Here is an 18,227-nt window from a genome sequence, read left to right on the forward strand (position 1 = left end):
CTCTTTACTCTTAGCAGACATGCAAATAAACAACTATTTTTGAAACCATTGCTTCTAATGCAGCATAATTTCCCCAATGGTCGCAATATATATTGCATTTTGAATGCAGAATAAGCTTTAATCAAACTACAAATGTTTGAAAAGACTAAATTAATTATTTGTACAACACAAGAGGAAAATGTTTCTGAAATACACAATCAAATGACTTTTCATGCAACAGACAAACTGATAATTCTGTGGTTAGAACAGTAACTTTTAGGCTCATTTTTGTGTAGCATTTTTCCTGTTTCTCCTCTGCTTGATCCAATGCCTTGAGCCATTTTACCTCTGTATTTGGAAATTTCTTTCAATATTACAAAACTGTGGAGAAGATAGCAATGATTTTGATACCTTCTCACTTTTATCATCAGGGAGGAGACACAGGAGCCTGAAGACACATGCTCAACATTTCAGGAGCAGCTTCTTCCCCTCTGCCATCAGATTTCTGAACTTGAACCCATGAACACTACCTCACTATTCTTGTTCTCTTTTTGCACTATTTGGTGTTTTTTATGCACTGCTACCACAAAACAATAAATTTTATAACATATCAGCAATAATAAATAAGATTCTGATTCTGAATCCTGAGCAATCGCAGCGTGCCATGTTGATGAAAACTGTCTCTTTTACATTCAAGACAATAGAAAGTCATTGTTTGCAGATGCCAGTGGTCTGTTTCATTAACTTGGCTCTGATTGGGCATACAACATTGGCACTCGCCTATACCAGGATGGTGAAAGCAACACTTTCAGTACGCCGGATGAACTCAGCAGGCCGGGCAGCATCAGTCAGAAATGATGAGTCAATGTTTCGGGCCGGAACCCTTCGTCAGGACTGAAGAATGAAAGATGGGTAAGGACTTGAAGAATGCTTGTAGTGTCAGTTGAAAGACAAAGGGGTGGGGGAGGGGAAGCATTGATGTCATAGCCCTGAAAACAATGGGTAGTAGAAGAAGGAGGCGGAACCATGAGGGAGCTGGGGGAGGGGGTAGAGTGAAATAGGGATAGAGGAAGGGAGGGGGAGGGAATTACCAGAAGTTGGAGAATTCTATGTTCATACCAAGGGTCTGGAGACTACTTAGACGGTATATGAGGTGTTGCTCCTCCAACCTGAGTTTAGCCTCATCATGGCAGTAGAGGAGGCCATGTATGGACATATCTGAATAGGAATAGGAAGCAGAGTTGAAGTGGGTGGCTACCGGGAGATCCTGTCTGTTGTGGCGGATGGAGTGGAGGTGCTCGACGAAGCGGTCCCCCAATCTGCGTCGGGTTTCACCGGTGTAGAGGAGGCTGCACCGGGAGCACCGGATGCAATAGATGACCCCAACAGACTCACAAGTGAAGTGTTGTCTCACCTGGAAAGACTGTTTGGGGCCCTGACTGGTTGCAAGAGATGAGGATGGTTCTTGTCATCAGCAGTGTAGGAGCCATGTATCTGTACTCTATCTGCTTTGTATTCTGTGCTGTATGTATATTATGTTTATTTTCGTAACTAGTCACATTATTGCGGGCACGGTAAAAGCAAAGGGAATATGAGTTACATATTCTTGCTTATTTTGTGGCAGCTTACAACTTGGGACCGGTGGAGGTCATATCTTTGCTGACCACTTAATATCGCTTCAAGATTGTATGTTTGCTAATTGCTAATAAAGGATCGAATAAAGGAATTGACTCTTTGGAACAATCATTTCGCTGGAGCTGAGGGTGTGCCATGCAAGTATAACAACCCTGTGGTAGCCATAAGCTAGTGCCAATTGTTTTGAATTTGGATTAGCTTTTGCCGCTGCAAGCACATTGGTGAGGTGCTATCCCATGATCTGCGAGGGACAGTAAACAGAGCAAGTATAGAAGGCTATCACATAAGAATGTCCAAATTAAGTAAGCAGAGACCTGTAAGACGTTACAGTTAAATTTAAACATTGAATGATTAGATGTCTTTACTTTTGAGAAAAGTGGTGGCTTGTACTGAGGTGCACAGGGACCTTCTAATACCGTGCAATGGCAGAAATGAAACACCGCTGTCAAGTATCACACCTCTTGCCTATTACTTCACGTCTCTGGAGGAAATGAGTAAACTGTCATCACCTCATTCTGTGGAGAGCTATTGCTGATGTCGTCAGCAGCAGGATGAAAGCAGCACAAAACGTTGGATGCACAGTGACCTTCATTGTCACATGCTCCAGTTCTTACTCTAACAGATGCCGTAGAAAGTGACTATTCCCCTGTTAAAATACAGCCAACCTCCACGCTGTTATTCCCTGTATCTATAGTGATTCCCCCCCACTACAATCTGCATTTTATGAAGCCTCCTTGCCCCCCCGTGCATGTTCCTACGACCAATTTTTGCAGCAAATTTTCCTTCTAGGCCTTATTTGAGCTTTTAGGATGCTTCTGTTTCTGGCAATTCAGAATAAGCAAATCCTAACTAAAAACTGCAACTCTTGAATTAATTTGATTTTAAAATAGCAAAAAATGATACAAAAACATTGGAAGGATGAAATAGCTGAGATGTTTTAACGGCGATGGGAATAGATTCAAGCAGTACTTCCTGACTGTTGCTGTCATAATTTGAAATGAACATACAGACACGAATTTGACAAATTGGTCATGGCACAGAGCCGTTACTTGCTATATTACAGTGATAGCTGTTCGTGGTTTAAGTAGCTAACACGGAAATCAATCAGGTATTCAAATCTATATATAGCTGATGTATTTTCTTATTGTTCTGGCACTGGACTTCACAATGTAAAATCATACATTGTGGTGGCTATAAATGACCTGGAAAATAGATGAGCTGCAATAGTAATTTCTCATCAGTATCAGATGCCAACATACCTTCAATAGTCACTTTATTAAGTACCTCATGTACCACTGTTGTGTGTGAAAGTCCAAGGAGGTCAGTAGTTTCTGAGATACTCAAACCACCCTGTCATGCACCAACAATCATTCCACAATCCACATGACTTCGATCACATTTCTTCCCCATTCTGATGTTTGGTCTGAATAACAACTGAACCTCTTGACCATGCCTGCATGCTTCCGTGCATTGCGTTGCTGCCACATGACTGGTTATTTAGATATTTGCATTAATGAGCAGGTGTACAGCTGTACCTGATAAAGATGCCTCTGAGGGTAAAATTATTTCTCTTCATTAATATTTTCTACCTTTTGAGGCTCACTGTTCAGTGTACTTTTTTTTAGCAGCCTTGCAACATTTTGTGACCTGTTCAGCCAAACAGGATGACTTGCTTTTGTTCCAATATCTCAAGGACATTCCCATTCAGCAAATAATCATTATCTTCCCCTGCCGTAAATCACACTTCCTTGAATTGAATTGCTTCAATAATTTCTATTACCATGTTTATAACATTTGATAAGAATATTTTTGAATTTCTTCATAAAGAAATATGCATTGTTTGCCATGCTCCTGATTGGGCATTGTTTGCAAATTTTGAAGTTTGGGTTTAGTTTCTTTCCTTCCACATTTTTATTAAAGCTCAAAATAAATTTATTATTAAACTATGTATACATCACCATATACTACAATGAGATTCATTTTCTTGTAGGCATTCACAGTAGAACAAAGAAATACAATAGAATCAATGAAAAGCCACACACAAAAATTGACAACCAATGTGCAAAAGAAAACAAGCTGTGCAAATACTGAACAAAACAAATAATAATACATTAATAAGTAAAAAATAATAGTAAGAACATGAATTATAGAGTCCTTGAAAGTGATAATTGAAAGAACAATTATAATCGCAATTTATGTGCTGTATAGCTGCCCCAGCACCCAATGGCTTTTCATTTCCATAGCTTTTGTGGCTGATAGACTGAATTATGATTGTTTATCAGTACAATGTGACTAAACTTCAAAAAGCACCTGATTGGCAAAGAACTGCTTCAGTAGATTGTGAGGTTATGAAAGGTGCTATATAAAACAATATTTTCCTCAATGCACTTTTGTTCTATTTTGTTTTATAGATACAGACCCCAGCCAGAGGATGTTATTTTACGAGCGTTCCAGGTATAGTTGTATTTTAAGGTCCCGCAGTACAATATTTTGATATACTGCTGATTGGATCATAGGAAAGGGTTTGAGGAATAAGTTGCTCTTAACCATTGTACTTTGGAACAAGATGAATTTACACCAATTTAAAAAGAGGGAAGTGGGAAAACTGCTCTTTTTGGAAGAAGTGATTGCATGTTGTCTACATGGTCTTAGTAAAACATTTGATAAGGTCCCTCATGGTAGACTAATTCAGAAGCCCAAGTCACATGCAATCCACAATGAATTGCTAAATTGGACTGGCTGTGCAAGGTAAACGGGTGTTCCTCTAACGAGATCTGTGACCAGTTGTGGCTCAGTGTCATACCCCACACCCTCTGTTCAGGGATGGCTTTTCCAGTTTGACAAAGATGACTTCTTAACCCCTCTTTCAAACCACCTGTCCTCACTGTCCTAAATGTGCAAATTGTTATCATCAAAGGAGTGTCCCTTGCCTTTAGGTGTAGATATACAGCTGAATCTTGACCTGAGGTGTTAGCCATCCTATGTTGGGCCATCCATTTGTGAAGTGGTTGTTTTGTCTCGCTGATATACAGCCATCTTTGTCAAACTGGAAAACCCATCCCTGAACAGAGAGGGGGTGGGGTACGACACCATCTATCAGCTGCTTACAATGCGTTTCTAACATCTCTACCTCAGCGTCTCCACAACAGTTCACACCTCCATTCCTGCAAAGATAAAACCAATTACATTCTCATTACCTCTACGACTCTTAATGACCCTCGGAAAATTACCCACCGTGGATCAGAACTGAAGATGCACCTTGGATGAGTGATGAAATGTCTTCCAGACAACATAGCAAGCCCAGTTGGGTTGGTTCACTATTACTTGATATTAAAGGAGTATCTCACACACAAGGTGCTGGAGGAACTCAGCAGGCCAGGTAGCATCCATGGAGTAGAACATAGAGGCGAAACATTGGGCTGAAACCCTTCATCAGGACTGGAATAGAAGGGGGAGAAGCCAGAATAAGAAGGTTGTGGCAGGGGAAGGTGATTAGTGATGCCAGGTGAGGTGGGATTTAGGTGGCTGGGGGAAGGTAACTGATGTGAGAAGCTGGGAGGTGATGGGTGGAAAAGATAAAAGGCTGAAGAAGAAGGAATCTGATGGGAGAGGAGAGTGAATCATGAGAAAGCTTTTCATAATACATTGTGCATAGAATGTGTCTGGTACATGCTGCCAAGGGAAGTGGGAGAAGCAGATGTGATAGTGATATTGACAAGGCATTTAGACAGACAGGGAATATTAACTATATGCTGGTAGACAAGATTACTTTACGCTGGCTTCATGGCTGACCAGACCAGGTGGACCAAAGTGCCTATTTCTGTAATGTACTGTTTCTATGTTCTCAGTTATTAACTACAAACAATGAAACCACACAGTCCAATGTGTGCAATGTTACATCTTATAGCCTACTTTAAAGGGACATAACTTTCAGGTGTTGGGAGAAAAATATAGGGGAGATGTCAGAGGTAAGTTCTTTACACAGATTGCGGTAGGTACGTGGAATGTACTGCCAGAGCTGGTGGTACATTAGGGGCATTTAAGCAACTCTTAGATAGGCACAAGGATGAAAGAAAAATGGGGGGCTATACAGAGGAGAAGATTAGATTGATCTTGGAGCAGGTTAAAGGGTTGGGACAAGATAGGGGCTGAAGGGCCTGTACTGTTCTATGTTCTAATAAAAGCCTGTTATTTCTAGATCCTCTGGCATTAATGACCTCACATTCCTTCTGGATAACAGCATATTTATTTGACGGTGGTAGGAAGGGGTTTAAGTGAACGGCATGCTTTTGAACTACTTCAGGGAGGAAGACAGCATCTCAACCATGCCTGTGACTGGGTGTGTGCAAACTGGATGGACAGGGTAGTGACATGATGTATTGACAGGTAGATAAAAGCCGTCCAATCCATCAGCAGTTGACATCATTGGATGAAACAAGGTAGGTGGAGGCTTGTGTGTGTATAGACCATGTTGAGCTATTGAACATTGTTCTCAGCTCAGAGACAGGGCCAAGGATAAAATAGGAAGGTTTTGCAGTTGCAATTATTTCAAATGTGCTTTTTCTCACCTTCTCTAAGTTAAAGAGGAATCTGCCGTTCCTTGTACATTTCTCTTACTGACTGTCAGATAAAACAGCTGAACAGTTACCAGGTTTCAAGCTTTTCTTCAGAAATATGAAGGACACACGCAGGGTTGCTTGTGAGATGCTGTGTTCAGTTTAGATTAGACCCAGTTACATTCTTGGGCTATGTCATCATGTTAATTAGATATTAGGTGGTATAGTCACACTTCTAAATATAAGATACACAGTCTTCTTACAGGAAAATCTATACCTAAGAAAATATTTAATATAAGATGAAGCTTGTAAGGTGCTTGCTGTGACTAAAGGAGACCTACAGTACTGTGCAAAAGTCTTAAGCACATTTATATAGCTATGGTGCCTAAGACTTTTGCACAATACTGTAGTAATTTTGTGTATAGCACTGTATTGCTGCCGCCGCAGAAAAAAACCAAATTTCATGACATATGTGAGTGATGATAAACCTGATTCTGATATGGGTCTCTATGTGGACTGAGAGTGGGAGGGGGGCAGGGAGAAGGGAATCACGGTTGGGGAAGGGGGAAGGGAGAGGGGAGGGAGCAAGAAACTCTAGAGTAATCAAGTTACCTTGCCTCAAATCATATATAGGCCTCCAAATAGTAACCAAGATGTGCGGTTGTGATTACAAAAGGAACTGGAAAAGGCATGTACTAAGGGCAATGACACAATTATAATGAGGGACTTCAATATGCAAGGGGATTGGGGAAATAAGGTTGCTGTCAGATAGCAAGAGAGGGAATTTGGTGAATGTCTAATTTAGAGCAGCTTGTGGTTGAGCCTACTCTGGGAAAGGCTATCTTAGATTGGGTGTTGTGTAATAACCCAGATCTTATTAGGGAGCTTAACACATAAAAGAACCCTTAGGAGGCAGTGATCATAATATGATTGAATTCATACTGCAATTTGAGAGAGAGAAGTATAACTCACATGTATTGGTATTGCAATGGAATAAAGGGAATGGCAGAAGCATGAGAGAGGATCTTGCCCAGGTGGATAGGAGGATGATACTGGCAGGGATGACAGCAGAGCAGAAATGGCTTAAGTTTCTGGGAACAGTTCACAAGGCACAGGATAGATATGTCCCACAGAAGTTGATCTCAAATAGCAGGGGTAGACAAACATGGCTGATGAGGGAAGTTAAGGACTGCATAAAAGCCAAGGGAAAGACATGTAAGGTAGCAAAAGTGAGTGGGAAGTTGGATGATTGGGAAGCTTTTAAAATCCAACAAAAGGCAACTAAAAAAACTACAAGAAGGGAAAAGATGAATTATGAGGGCAAACTAGCCAATAATATAAGGAGGGTACCAGAAGTTTTTTCAGTTATATAAAGAATAAAAGGGAGATGAGAGTTGACATTGGACTACTAGAAAATGATACTGGCGAGGAAGTAATGGGGGACAAAGAAATGGTAGATGAGTTTATTGGGTACTTTGTATCAGTCTTCACTGTGGAAGAGACTAGCAGTGTGCTAGATGTCTATGAGTGTCAGGGAGCAGGAGTGAGTACCATTGCTATTACAAAGGAAAAAGTGCTAGGCAAACTCAAAGGTCTTAAGGTGGATAAGTCACCTGGACCAGATGGTCCTGAGAGAAGTTGCTGAAGAGATAACAGATGCATTGGTCATGATCTTTCAAAAATCACTTGATTCTGGCATGGTCCCAGAGGACTGGAAGATTGCAAATGTCATGCCACTGTTTAAGAAGGGAGAAAGGGAATTATAGGCCAGTTAGCCTAACCTCAGTGGTTAGGAAAGTGTTGGAGTCTATTATTAAGGATGATGTTTCGGGGTACTTGGAGACCAATGATAAACTAAGTCAAGGTCAGCATGGAAATCTTGTCTGACAAATCTGTTAGAGTTCTTCGAGAAAGGAGGTCAAAGGAGAGGCAGTAGACCTCATTTACTTGGATTTTCAGAAGGCATTTGATAATTTGTGACACGTGAGGCCGCTCATCAAGATAAAATCCTATGGCGTTACAGGAAAGGTACAGGTATGGATAGCATAATGGCTGACAGGGTAGCAGGCAGATAGTGGGAATAAAAGAGCCCTTTTCTGTTGGCTGCTACTGACTAGTGGTGTTCCTCAGACGACAGTATTGGGACCACTACTTTTCATATTGTTTGTGAATGATTTGGATAATGGAATTGATGGCTTTGAGGCAAAGTTTGCGGATGATACAAAAACAGGTGGAGGGGTAGGTAGTGCTGAGAAAGCAATGTGATTGTAGCAGGGCTTAGACATTGGAAGACTGGGCAAAATAGTAGCAGATGGACTACAGTGTTGGGAAGTGTATGAGATTGCATTTTGATAAAAGGAATAATAGTGTGGACTGTTACCTAAATGGGGAGAAGGTTCGAACATCAGAGGTGCAGATGGACTTAGGAGTCCTCGTGCAAGACTCCCAGAAGGTTAATTTACAGGTTGAGTCTGTGGTAAAGAAGGCAAATGCGGTGTTGGGATTTATTTCAAGGGGAGTAGAATATAAAAGCAAGGAGATAATGCTGAGCCTTTATAAGACACTAGTCAGGCTGCACTTGAAGTACTGTCAACGGTTTTGGGCTCCATATCTCAGAAAGGATGTGTTGTCATTAGAGAGAGTCCAGAGCATGTCCATGAGGGTGATTCCGGGAATGAAGGGATTAACTTGTGAGCAGCATTTGGCAGTTTTGGGTCTGTACTCACTGGAAATTAGAAGACAGCGTGGGGATCTCATTGAAACCCGCCTGAATGTTGAAAGGACTAGATACAATGGATGTGGAGAGGATGTTTCCTCTGGTGGGGGTATCTCGAACTAAAGGCACAGCCTCGAAATTGAGGGGCTGCCTTTTAGAACAGAGGTAAGGAGTAATTTTTTTTTTAGCCAGAGAGTCGTGAATCTGTGGAATACTCTGCCACAGACTGTGGTGGAGGCCAGGTCCTTGGGTATATTTAAGGTAGAATTTGATGGTTTCCTGATCAGTTAAGGCATCAAAAGGTATGACGAGATGGCAGGTGTATAGGGTTGACTATGATGGAATGCAGAACAGACTTGATGGGCTGAATGGCCTGATTCTGCTCCTATGTTTTATGGTCTTCTGGTCTCATGGCTGGTGTGTCTGCACCAGCTTCATACCCCTCCTCTCCCACGGCACTCCACCCTTACCATTCCCATTATTCTTTGCCCCCAACAGATTTTCAAACTCACTCTCTCCTTCACATTGACAAATAAAAGGCCGTGCAAAGTTTTAGGCAACCTAGCTATATATATGTGCTCAAGATTTTTGCACAGTACTATACCTGTTATATATTTTGATTTTAACCATGAACTTTCTAATGTAAGTCTTATTTAATCCCTAGGTGTTAGATAAGAATAACAATGGTTATCTTACTCAAGAGGAACTTACAAAATACTTGACTCAAGAAGGTAATATAATTATACTAAAAAACAAGTATTCCAAAATCCCTTTCCATTATTCCTTACTAACACTTGTTGTTCATGGACTTCAGCTGGTTTTAAGATTGTTTTACTATTTAAAAATAACTTGATTCTATCCTTATTAGTGGATGAATTCTTATTTGCCTGCTGTATGAGGACAGCCTCGATATAATGTGGCCAGGTTAACCTTCAGGCCCAGCAATGGATGTGGTGGTGGTGTTCAGTGGAAAATGGGCTGTTCCAAAGTGGCAGCGGGAGAGGTTATTTTCATGGAGTCCCCCTTTTCAATTTCAAATTTCAAAGTAAATTTAATATCAAAGTACATATATTTTACCTGTGCTATGTCGAGGTTCATTTACTTGCAGAAATTCACAGGGAAAAATAAATATAATAGAACTTACAAAAAACTATACATAAAAAGACAAATGATACCTGACTTTGACAATCCAATTTGCCTGCATTAGGAGTGCCCCACCACTCCTTTCCTATTAAAGTATCTGTCAAAATGCCTTTGAAATGTTGTAATTGTTTCTACCTTTACCACTTCTGACAGGTGATTCCATATAACCACCACCCTCTGTTGAAAGACCGACAAATGTATAAAAAAGGACAAACTGTGTAAATTTAAAAAATACTGAAAGCATGAGTTGTAAAGAATCCTTAAAAATAAGTCTATAGGTTGCGGAATCGGTTTAGAGTTGTGGTGATTGAAGTTATCCACACAGGTCTGACAGCCTGATGGATATGGAGTAATAGCCGTTCCTGAATCTGTTGGCGTGTGATCTAAGGCTTCTGTACCTCCTGCCTGATTGTAGTAGAGAGACGACGGCATAGCCTGGATGGTGTGGGTCTTTGATGATAGCTGCTGCTTTCTTGTGGCTGTGCTCCATTTGAATATGTTCATTGATGGGGAGGGCTTTGCTTGTTATGTACTGGGCGGTATCCATCACTGCAGCTTTTTCCATTCAAGTGACATGGTATTTATTGTTAAGTTCATGAAAATTATCTTTAGCACTCATTTTCAGGTAGGTCTCTGATTGATACTTGACAAAGTATGTTCCAAACAACTGATCTATATCTTGGTGTCAGGAAGCTAATGATATCAGACAACTCAGTCAAAATTACCTTTGCTCATTCTATCAGTATCCCAGGCTACTAAACTATGTTCTATGTAAACCTATGGGCCTCAACATAAAGCTGTTTCTTGGGCAGGTGGGACCTGTACAAATCACATGGGTTACATCTGTTGAGGGTCAGTTTGTTAAAGTTTCTAGGGAGGGTTTAAATTGACCTGGTACAGAAAGTTGTTTGAGTTTTTTGAGGAGGTGATGAAGATGATTGGAGAAAGTAGAGCTATGGATGTTGTCAAACACCTTATTAAAATCCATATCGAACAGTTGCATTATGGTAGGCTCATGCAGAAGACTAAGATGAAATGGCTTGTCTATAGGAAAAGGAGTATTGGTCATTGGGATTTATTCTCGCTGGAGGTCAGTAACAAGCGGTGTTCTGCAATGATCCATATATAAGTATAATAAAAATATAAATTAATATAAATACAGTTCTATCTATATCTCTTATGATTTTGCAAACCAATCCTCTCCGCGTATGAACTTGACATACTTACAGCACATAAATACAAACAAGAGCATGGGAGACAGGTGGATTGTATCTTACAAATCTTCATCTTCATTGTAACATTGAAGATGATTGTTCATGCCTTCAAATCCTTTGTAGGACCTAAATTGTTGAAGTATTGAAACTGTTTCATTTTCACTCCCTGCCATTTATGGCATTTGCAAGCCTGAATGCTCAAAACTGCAGTCTTATGGTTTATTCATCACCAACTACGAGTAAGAAAAATCACTGATTTTTGAACACAAATACATTCAACTAACGCTATTGAAAAACTGTTCGCTGTATGCATGGTATAGTGTCTAATGGCCACACAGTGTTTACGTGATTGACACTAGTTAGAAACTGTCCAGCAACAGTCTCCTGTCCCAATTAAGCAGCATTGTCCCAAATAAGTGAAAGGAATCCCAGCTATTTTCTCGATTAGTTTTTATTCTTTAAGAGTTGGTCCAAATAAGTTGGCCCTGATTAATCAGTGGCCCAATTAACTGGAATCCAATGTATATGTATTTAAATTACTTGGATGAAAACGTGGGTGGTTAGGTTAGCACTTTTGCAGACGATGCAATAATTGGTGGCGTGGATAGTGCGGCAGGTTGCTTGGGGATAAAGTGAAAGATATAGATTATTTACAGATATGGGTGGAGAAATAGCAGATAGAAATTAATCTGGCCAAATGTGAGGTGCTGAAAATGGGAGATCAAACATAAAGGGAAGTTCACTCTTAATAACAAGACCCTTAACAGTGTTGACGTACAAAGAGATTTTAGGTCCAAGTCCATCGCTTCCTGAAAGTGGCTGCAGAGTATCATAGGGTAGTAAAGAAGGTGCTTACCTTTTTTAGTCTAGGAACTGAGTTCGAGAGACAGGAAGTTATGTTGCAGGGTGCTGCAGGAATTGTTGCTTGGACCCCGGATTATCATAATCTATGTCTAAAATCTGAACGAGAGAACCAGGTGTCTTACTGTCAAGTTTGTTAATGGTATAAAACCGGGTGGGATTGTGATTGGGAGGGGGCATGGTTCATGGAGGTACAGACAAACTGACTGAGTAGGTGAGACACGGCAGAAAGAATATAATTTTGAAAAATATTATCTACCAGCACAAACAGAAAAGAAGAGTAATTTTTAAATGGTGAAATAATGGGAAGTATTGATCTTTAAAGGGATGTGGATTTTTTTATACACGTCATTTAAAATTAGCATACAAGTGCAGCAAGCAATTTGGTAATCAAATGCTATGTCAGTCTTCATAAGGGGAGAATATCAGTTAATATATTTTATACATCCTTTGTGAAATACCTGGAATATTTTGTACAGGATATATTTGCAACTGAGAGAGTGCAGCAAAGACTTACCAGACTGGTTCTTGGGTTGCCAGATTTGCTTTGTCTAAGCTTAGGTTCTCCGGAGTCTAAAAGAGTAAGAGATCACCTCATTGAGACTTGAAAAGTTCTTTTAGCACTTGGCAGTATAGGTACAGGGAAGATGTTTCCCATGGCAGAGGATCTTAGAATAAGATGTAGGCTACTTAGAACTGAGATGAGGAAGATGGTGAAACTGTAATTCTCTTTCCCAGAGGATTGTAGAGGTGCAGTCGTTGATTGCATTCTAATCTGAGTTCAATAGATTTATGTATATTAAAGAATTTTAGAGATAGTGAAGGAAATGGAGCTGAGTAGAAGATAAATAGTGATCTAGACTAATGGCAGAGGAGGTGGAAAATATCAGATGGCCTAGTCCTGCTCAGAATTCTGATGTTCTCTTGTAAAATGTTGATCAGCATTGGGACAGAAATCTCTTCCTCTTATTTGAGCACCTATCAGGACATGTATAATGATTATTAATTAAGTGTGAAAACAACTATGCTGCAGTTGAAATTTGGTTAATTGCTTACTGCCCATTACACTGCTGGTGTTTAGGGCAGCAATGAAGGTCCTTCCTCTCCGTCTGTCTTTGGCCATCTTTGGCTTTGTTCATTGTGACAGCAGCTTCCTGTAATTCACTATTGTTGGTCATGCAAGTCCCAGGTAGAGACTCAGGTAAACCTTTGCACACAGATGTGGAAGGATTCTTCATTGCTGTTTCTGTAACAGTTGACCAATCAGGGTTGTTAGCCCTGAGCTGAACCCCCGAACCTGGAGAAATGGTTGTTTTAGTCCAACCTCTACCCTTTGACCTGTTTGACATGGGTGACCCTATCAAGAGCCAAAGCATAAAGCTCTGACTCCAGCCAACATAGCCCTCTGGGTCATTGAGGCACGCAAGACTCCTAACCGTGACAAGGTTGTGGTACTCTTGGAGGTCAATATGCAATCCAAGTCTCAACATATACTTAGAATTTGAAGACCCGGTGTACTGTTTAAAATGCTGTTCTAGTTTAAGTATGCTATCCTTTTAAAACTAAGCAATTCAAGTTTCATGGTTTAATCTCTTGTTTTTATACGGAGATTTCTTCTCTGTCCTCCTCATTAATCTGTGCTTTGTCATTTAGAAGTACAGCAAATTTCATTTATCAAGTATATTAATAGTTTTCCACCAATTGTTAGAGAGATTATCTGTAACTTGGTCGTGCTCACTGATTAAAATCAACTCTCATAATCTTGAATCTTGACATGTTCCACTCCAACTAAATGGGATATGATTAGAATTTGACTAATGTCCCCACTGACTTCCCTCTACAAGAATATTTATTTTGTGAGGTATAATTACTTGAAGTTGTTTGGCAAAGAACACTTTTTTTGTAGAATTAGTAAAAGCACATCAGAACCTAAAAACATATTTGGCTTGATTTTGACTGATACCTGTCGCACAATCTTTGTTTAAGATCTCTTGAAGGGATTTTGTAACTATGTTGGCATTTGTTTGTACCACTCTCATTTTTTTTTGTTTCCGTCTTCAAATCTTCACCTTTCTGATTTTGCTCCATCCACAAAAGGGAGAATTTCCCAGTGGGCAACTATTTTAATTCCACTCCTCATTCTCATTCCAACATGTCAGTCCTTGACTTCCTCTACTGCCACAATGAGGCCACTCTCAGGTGTTAGCCTCAACCTAACAGCATGAACATCGATATTTTCCAACGTCCAGTAATCTCTTCCCCCTCCCCTTCTTTTCTTTTCCATCCCCAATCTAGCTCTTGTCTCACCATTTCTCTCCTGCTCACCTGCCCATCACCTCCCTCCAGTGCTCCTCCTTCTCTTTCTCCCATTGTCCACTACCCTCTCCTATTAGATTCTTTCTTCTTCAGCCCTTAACCTCTTCCACCTATCATCTCTCAACTTCTTACTTCATCCCCCCTGCGTGCCTCACCTGGTTTTACCTCTGACCTGCCAGCTTGAACTCTTTCTCCTCCCCCCACTTTCATTCTGGCATCTTCTCGTTTCCTTTCCAGTCCTGATGAAGGGTCTCAGCCCAAAATGTCAAATGTTTATTCCCTTGCAAAGGTGCTGTCTGACCTGCTGAATTCCTCCACCATTTTGTGTGTGTGACCTTCTCTGATTTAATAACTTCACAGTTGCATACTGTGGAGATGGAGTAGGAGCAGGTTCAGTCACTCTTACTTATACTTCCACCAATGTTCTGTACTATTGTCCTTCTGTCTTTCCTCCAGCCATTTAAGAACTTAAGCTTTTTGTCATCACCCTTTCCCTCAATCTTCTCTCCAACCTTTATAAATAAAAGCCCCTCTTCCATAAGGCAGAATGTAAGAAGCACATTTTAATGTTTTTTCTGATGATTAATTAGATTGTTTGCAGGGTGAACAATGTCCTCATCTTTACTGTTGAAGCTCACATTGTACAGAATGGCTACTGGTGTAAAACTACATAGCAGACCCAGGCTGTGACAGTCCACATAACACTGTATTCAAAACAGGATAGGAAACATAAAGGTTGAGAAATCCTCAGGATCTGATGTGATATATCTCAGGTTGCTCTGAGAAGACAATAAGACCGCAACATATAGGAGCAGAATTAGGCCATTTAACCCATTGAGTCTGCTCCACCATTCAATCAATCATGCCTGATTTTTTTTTCTTTCAAACTTTTCAGAAAGACCTATCAATCTCTGTTGAAAATACACCCAATGACTTGGCCCCCATAGCTCTTAGTGGCAGCAAATTCCACAGATTTCCAATTTTTCCCTCTGACTGAAGAAATATCTCCTCATCTCAGTTTTAAAGGGACATTCCTTTATTCTGAGGGTACATTGTCAGTGACTCTACTACTAATGAAACATTCTCTCTACATCCACTCTGTCAAGTCCTTTCAGTACCCAGTTGGTTTCAATGAGATGCCCCATCGTTCGTCAGAACTCCATCAAGTACAAGCCTGGAGACATTATCCTCATACATTAAACCTTTCAGTTCTGGGGTTATTCTTGTGAATCTCCTCTGGGCCCTCTTCAGGGCCAGACCCTCCTTTCTTAGATATGTGCCTCAAAATTACTCACAGCATTCCAGATGTGATCTAACCAATGTCTTAAAAGGTCTCAGCAATGCATGATTGCTTTTATGTTTTAGTTCTCTCAAAATGAATGCTAACATTACTACTGACTCAATCTACAAGTTAACCTTAAAGAAAACTAGGGCACTCAAATTACTCTGTGCCTCTGATTTCTGAAATTTTAGAAGCAAGGGAGGAGATGGCTGGGGGCGCCTTGCCGGAGATTTATGTGACTTTGTTGGCCACAGGTGAGTTGCCAGATAGTTAATGTTGTCCCTTTATTTAAGAAGCCAACAGAGATAAGCAAGATAACCACAAGCCTGTAAGATGGTGATTGGAGAAGATCCCAAGAGATAGGATTTATGTGCACTTGGAAAGGTCAGATCTGATCAGGAAAATCCTATCTCACTAATTTGATTGAGCTTTTTGAGATTGGCAGGCCAATTGATGTTCACTCTAGACTTTAGTAAGGCATTGAATAATGTACCACATGGTAGGCACATCCAGAAGATTAAGACACATGGGATCTGAGGCAAGCTGGCTAATTGGATCCAAAGTTGGCTTGCTGATAGGAGGCAGAGGGTAGAAGAGGATGGATGTTTTTCTGATTAGAAATCTGTGAAGAGTGCAGGGATTAGTGCTGGGACCCTTGTTGTTTGTGATATATATGAATGACTGGATATGGATATAGGAGGTCTGATAAGTAAATTTGTAGACTTAGCAATGTTGTGAATTGTAAGGAAGGTCATTTAAAGGTACAGCAGGATATAGAACAGATGGAAAGTTGACAGAGCTGCCAAGTGGAACTTCATCCCAACAGATGCATTCTGGGAAGGCAAATAGGGGTGGAGCATGGGCACCTAAGGAATGTTGATGAATAGAAGGACCTTCGGGATGAAGTCTATAGTGGCCTGAAAGTAGTAATATGGGTAGTTAGGGCAAAGTAGAAGGCATATGGCATGCTTGCCTTCATGGGTTGGAGCATAGAATATGAATGCTACAATACTAGTTAGACTGCACTTCGAGTATTTTGTGTAGTTTTGGTTGCCACGCCATAGGAAGGATGTGATTGTATCAGAGAGAGAGATTCACCAGGATTAGATAGGCTGGGTGTATTTTCCCTGGATTGAAGGAGGCTGAGGTATGATCTAATAGAAGTATATAAAATTATAAGAGGCATAGATGGAGTAGGTGCCCAGAATGTTTTCTCATGATACAAGAGATTTAAAGTGAGAGGAAGGAGTTTCAAAGGGGATTTGAGGGAAATGTTTTTTTTTACACAGAAAAGATGATTGATGTCTGGCATTTGTTGCCACAGGAGTTGGGTAGAATCAAATATAATCTCTGTGTTCAAGAGATATTTAAACAGACACTTAAATAGGCAAGACACAGAAGGATACAAACTTGACACGGGCAAATAGGTTTGCATAAATGTAATTGGCCGATGAGACCATTTTTGTGTAGTGCAACTCTATGAAGCAAACATTTAAGAAAAAAAGTTCTTTGGTAATTGCATTAGGGGGAATTGTTCATTAATGTGACATGCGTCAATGACAATTAGGAGCAAATCAAAACCTGAAACAAGCACGCAGATTAAGATTTAAACACAATGGAAAGTTAAACAAAAATTACAGAAAATTTATCAGGAGGGATCCAAAGAAATGGAAAGACTTTTAAGGCAATACAAGGAGAGAATAACTGCAGTCACATATGGAGGATCCATTGACTTGAAAGTTGACAGATCATTACAGTACAGTGAGCGCTACTGACAAAGGGCTCCTTTATGTTAAAACTGTCTGACAGAAAAGTATTTTCCAGAGCAAGTAAAAGATGTCTGCACGTGCTGAATGTACTATGTCTGCAGTTGGAAGTGTACAGAAAACCTCTTGACAGTGCTATATGTTTTTAACTACATAGAATAAGATACAGAGAAATACTGGTCTGGAATACCTAATGTGAAATATTACTTGAGTAGTCCATCCAAGTGGATATAAAAGATCTAATGATATCAAAGAAAAAGTCAACAGCCAATGGCACCAATGACAAACTGACCAATCACACATCACCCTGTTCTGGGAACTTGTTATGAGCAAGATTTCTATGTGTGTGCTCACATAACTGTGAACAATCAAGAGAAATTAATTGGTGTTGAAACATTTTGTGACAATTAGATAAAATAAGGAAGTAACTTGCTGGAGATTAGAAGAATGAGGAGAGACCTCATTGAAGCCTACTGAACATTGAAAGACCTGGATAGAGTGGAGTGGATGTTTCTATTAGTGAGAGAGCCTTTAACCAGAGGTCACAGTCCCAGAATGCAAGGACATTCCTTCATGAATCATAGATCATGAAACCACATATTTCACTTCTTTTATGTCTTTTATGTTTGCTTTTTGTCTTGGATGTGATTCTGGAAATGTAGGAGCCTGTGATTTGCTGTTTGGAGATTGTTTGGATGTTTCAGCCCTCTACTGTCTCCAAGAGGATTCTGGGAGGCAGAGGCAGCATGTGGGACTTCA

The 18,227-nt window shown here is 40.2% G+C and overlaps 1 protein-coding gene across 2 annotated transcripts in view; it reads left to right on the plus strand.

The window, feature by feature from the left end:
- efcab2 (EF-hand calcium binding domain 2) overlaps nucleotides 1–18,227 on the plus strand; it is a 67,059-nt gene that overhangs the window by 38,726 nt on the left and 10,106 nt on the right. For both annotated transcript variants that reach the window (XM_063054978.1, XM_063054979.1), the window contains exons 5-6: nucleotides 4,026–4,068; nucleotides 9,551–9,617. In XM_063054978.1, coding sequence (XP_062911048.1) covers nucleotides 4,026–4,068; nucleotides 9,551–9,617 — 110 coding nt within the window. The remainder of the gene's footprint in view (nucleotides 1–4,025; nucleotides 4,069–9,550; nucleotides 9,618–18,227) is intronic.

The sequence above is a fragment of the Mobula hypostoma genome, chromosome 8 (assembly GCF_963921235.1).
Source record: "Mobula hypostoma chromosome 8, sMobHyp1.1, whole genome shotgun sequence".
NCBI lineage: Eukaryota > Metazoa > Chordata > Chondrichthyes > Myliobatiformes > Myliobatidae > Mobula > Mobula hypostoma.